At 40.4% G+C, this 4,261-nt stretch overlaps 1 protein-coding gene across 1 annotated transcript; it reads right to left on the bottom strand.

Moving 5' to 3' along the window:
- Positions 1-1,281: 1,281 nt before the first annotated feature.
- On the bottom strand, positions 1,282-2,241 carry LOC115417184 (mesoderm posterior protein 1-like). The gene is made up of 2 exons (XM_030131193.1): positions 1,486-2,241; positions 1,282-1,335 (listed from the first exon to the last, which is right to left on the bottom strand). Exons 1-2 carry the CDS (start codon positions 2,239-2,241, stop codon positions 1,282-1,284), a joined length of 810 nt encoding a protein of 269 aa, XP_029987053.1.
- Between the last annotated feature and the right edge of the window lie 2,020 nt (positions 2,242-4,261).

Below are 4,261 nucleotides of genomic sequence, written 5' to 3'. Positions count from 1 at the left end.
TTTAACATAGAACACATAAGGTGTATTACAGTTTTCACTGGTCATACATTATGTAGTTCCTGGATTTGACCAGAGGAAGGTGCTGTGTGGCGTTTTTAGGAGTGAAACCAGCCATACTGCCTCATATCCTGTGTAATTACATGGTGATGAAGTACACACGATGTCAGATGTGTAGGGAATCTTCCTTTACCTCCCAGGCTATCATCTTTGTTTGATTGCATTGTTGAACCAGCAGCTCTTCACTTAAAAGTCCCTCTTCTTATATATTTAGTTTCCATATCTTGGAAGAAAAAAAAAGATAAAATCCACATATTGTACTCTTGACATGAAATATGAAACCTATTGTGAAACTGACATGATGGATAGCTTTACAATAGGCCCTCTTCCAGCTAAGAAGGTCTTTGTCTTCCCTCAAAAAGCAACCGCCTGTTAATAAATTACATTTTTACAACTGTATGTGTCAGTCTGCTGCACTCTGAGGTTACAATAATGAGATTATATTCCAAAAACAACCCATGTACAGTAAATACATTAGCAGCTTTTAAATGAGTGTGTTTCTTACCAGTTGTGGGAGAAGCACCGCTGCACTTGTCACCGAAGAAACACGTTGTATTGCATAGACAAGCTTAAAAAATTTACTAACACAGCGGGGCTTGCTCTTTCTTGTCAGCTTGTGTGACAACATGTTGCTAACTTTCATTGCCAGTTCTTGGATGGTTGCTTTGTTGAAATATTCTGCCTGGAAATATAGTGGGAAGACAATTTCAGGGCTTTGTCTTTGTAGCATAATTTTATTTTGTGGTAGAGTTGGCACACTTGAAGCTGTAATTTCTTGCGCATCATGACATTCTGGCAGAACAAACATACCGCCACTGAACCAACATTTGTGGCAAAAAAAAGACATAAAAAAAATAACGCTGCCTTTTTGTACTAATTTTTTTTTTTTTTTTTGTGTCTCAGTCTGTTTTTTGTAAATATAGGAGCCAGATTGAGATGGTTCAGCCTGTAGTTTACCCATGTGTGTGCAATATAATTGAATGTTTGAGTAGAACAGCCACCACACAAATCAGAAATTTCAGTATTTTATTATAAATAGTGGTATAAAGACATATAAAAATAGTATATAAATATTTACACAGACCATTTCCTAGGGCAAAAATAAATAAGATGTAGAATAGCAAATATATTTCAAATAAATTACTCCATTCACAGTGAGGCAGTAAAAGCAGAGAAGTAGTTTGTGTCTGTTGTTGGATGATGGTGGGACAGTTTCCGAAGAGTTTAACCCCAATACTCTCTGGGAACCAAAGGGTGGCAGAAGTCTTTGCCACACATCTGTAATTGGAAAAAAAAAAAAAAAAAGCAGGGAAACACATTAGAAGGCATATTTATCATGATATAATCAGACTGTGAAACAGGCAAGAAATCACAGAAATATTCATGAGGATCTTTTATCTGGTGGGGTGAATAAATGTGTGTTCGTACCTGACAGGATGGCTGTGATGATGAAGGCGACTGCAGCACAGTGTCCATGCTGATGTCTCCCTGTGGAGCTTCGCTGTACTGTCTGCTGTACTGATCCAGGGTCATTCCAAAACCACAGTTCCCAGAGTGCATTGAGGCAGGCTGGCTGTGGCACTGGGCTGTGTACAGACCCTGGTTCAGGCTCTGGTTCTGCAGCTGGGCCTCTTGGCTTCCGATAGAGCTGTGCTGGAAGTAGCTGAGGATGTCAGGTGAGGAGGCGCCGCTGGCAGACATGTCTCCTTGTTCCCTCCTCTGAAACAGCACCTCCTCGCTGAGGCCGAGCTGGGCCGACAGGTAGGAGATGTAACGGATGGTGAGGCGCAGGGTCTCGATCTTGGTCAGAGTCTGCCCGGCCGGAGCCACCGAAGGGGGGAGGTAGGACCTGAGGTGATGCAGGGCCTTGGTCAGATCCCTCATCCTTAGCTTCTCCTTCTCACTGGCGCTCTCCCTCTGCTTGCTTCGAATCCGGGTTGTCCTGGCTCGACCCGCCTTCCGCCCCCCTTTAGAGAGGGAGCAGGGCAAAGATGTAAGGTTCTGGGAATATCCGGTCTTAACTGCCTTAGGAGTGGACTGGGGCAGCTGCTGGTACGAGGGAGAGAGGCTTGAATCCATAGAGGAGACAGGAGAGAGGGTTTCTGGAGAGGAGATGCTGGAGAGGTCCGAGTCGGAGCACCACTGGTACTGAAGGCTGTAGTCGAGGACCGAGGAGGTATCCATGTTGTGTGGAGGAACTCAGTGGTCTGACAAGAGGGAGTGGAGGCCTGGGTATGCTGCTCAGCTCTGGTGCACTGGTTTATATGTCCAGGCCAGGCCGCAGAGGTGTGAAGTGACACCTCTGCAGATTCTCACAAACCATCAGTGTCTCAGGCAGAGGCCACGGCCCCTGAACACACAGTCCCACTCCGGGACCCCGTCTCTCCCTCTGCCCTGTCTCTCCCTCTCCTCTATGTCTGGGAAAGTTCAGCTGCAGCAGTGGAAGTGTGAATTTTGACTCCTGCTCCAAACAATAAACTCTTTTTGCTTTTGTGTTTTTATCCCTTCAGTTGCCCAGATGCATTTAGCACATGTTGAAAGAAAAGAGTCTGTTTGAGATTTTTATGTTTCTCTCGCATTCACTGTTTAACCTTAGAACCAAAGCCATGAACGAAGAAAGGGCACAGACATACTGCAACATAAAACTAGTCATTATTTTATATGATTAAAATGCCTAAGGACACAGAATTCAGACAGTCATGCAGGTTCAAATAAGACCATTTATTATTCAGTCAATGGCCATGCAGTAACACGGGGGTGTCAAACTCATTTTAGTTCAGGGGCCACGTTCAGCTAAATTTGATCTGAAGTGGGCCAAACCAGTAAAATAATAACATAATATATAAATAATGTCAACTCCAAACTTTTCTCTATGTTTTAGAGCGAAAAAAGTTAATTTACATTATGAGAAGGTTTACATCTACAAACTATCCTTTCAAAAGATGTGAATAACATCAACAAACTGAAAAAATAAGCATAATTATTACAGTACTCTGCCTCAGTTTATCATTTACACATGTATATTATAACTTACAGATCACAGTGGATCTACAAATACAAAAAACATTGAGTAACAGGCGGAATATTGTTAAAATTATACCTACTTCTCTTAAGACATTTCAGGTTATTCACATTTTTTGCCAAATTATACTTTGTTTTAGTGTAAATACATGAAAATATTTACATTTACAAAGAGAAACATTTGAAGTTGTCATTATTTATATGTTACTGTGATAGTATTTTACTGGTCTGACCCACTTGAGATTGAATTGGTCTGAATGTGGAACCTGAACTAAAGGGATTGTTAATATCTCAGTGTAATTTTTGCATTTCACAAATTCATCTCAAGGGCCGGACTGGACCCTTTAGCGGGCCAGATTTGGACCCCGGGCTGCATGTTTGAGACATGTGCAGTAACATGTAGTTAAACTAGTGACCTGGTCTGCACAGATATGTAAAAACACACTAACTGCAGTAAATATACAGACAAATAACCCACAATACACACCTATCAGTCACATCACTAAATGACAAAAATCAGATCCTTTAAGTAAAAGTATCACATTGTGAAAAGTATCTCTCAAAAACTTTACCTTACAAATAACCTTAACTTAATTAAAAGTATAAAAACAATATTCAAAGTGTTCCTAATGTGTGAAAAATATGTGCTTTACCATTATAAAAAAATGTTTTGGACTCATATACCTGCTGCATTAATGTGTGTGTTGTGTTTCACTACTCAAGATGTTCAATTTTATTTTACCAAGTTACTTTGAAAGCACAACCAATAAAATCAGCACATTTGGTGATATGTGGTTTCCACTGGACAGGAAGGAAGGAGTGATTACTAGTAAGTGGAGCGGAAGAAAAGCTACATATAATAGAAATATGCAGATTTGTAATTAGGTACTTGAGTGTTAGTTGTAATCTGACAATATTTCAATGTGATCTTGAACAAATAATTATGATTTTAAAGACTAAATTAAAGGTTTTATGTGGATAATTTGCACATACTTGTGTTTGAGTCTGCGTTGTCCCTTTTTTGATGTTACCTGGATCCATGACAGCAGCTATAATAATTTCAGGTCAGATTTTTGGAGAGAATCTTAAAACTCACCCCTGAATTCTTCAGTTTCTCTCTGTTCATCTACAACTGCAACAGTGTGAAACTGTCCGCTATTGTCAAAACAAACCATCTCCCACT

This window comes from Sphaeramia orbicularis, chromosome 3 (assembly GCF_902148855.1).
Source record: "Sphaeramia orbicularis chromosome 3, fSphaOr1.1, whole genome shotgun sequence".
NCBI classification, from domain to species: domain Eukaryota; kingdom Metazoa; phylum Chordata; class Actinopteri; order Kurtiformes; family Apogonidae; genus Sphaeramia; species Sphaeramia orbicularis.
This window is presented reverse-complemented; position numbering and strand designations above follow the sequence as displayed.

What these genes read in the sequence shown, in the direction of transcription:
- LOC115417184 (XM_030131193.1), bottom strand. Translation starts at nt 2,241, where the DNA reads ATGGATACCTCCTCGGTCCTCGACTACAGCCTTCAGTACCAGTGGTGC. An exon ending in CATCACAGCCATCCTGTCAG is followed by an intron (nt 1,336 to 1,485) that starts GTACGAACACAC and finishes TTCCAATTACAG; the next exon opens with ATGTGTGGCAAAGACTTCTG.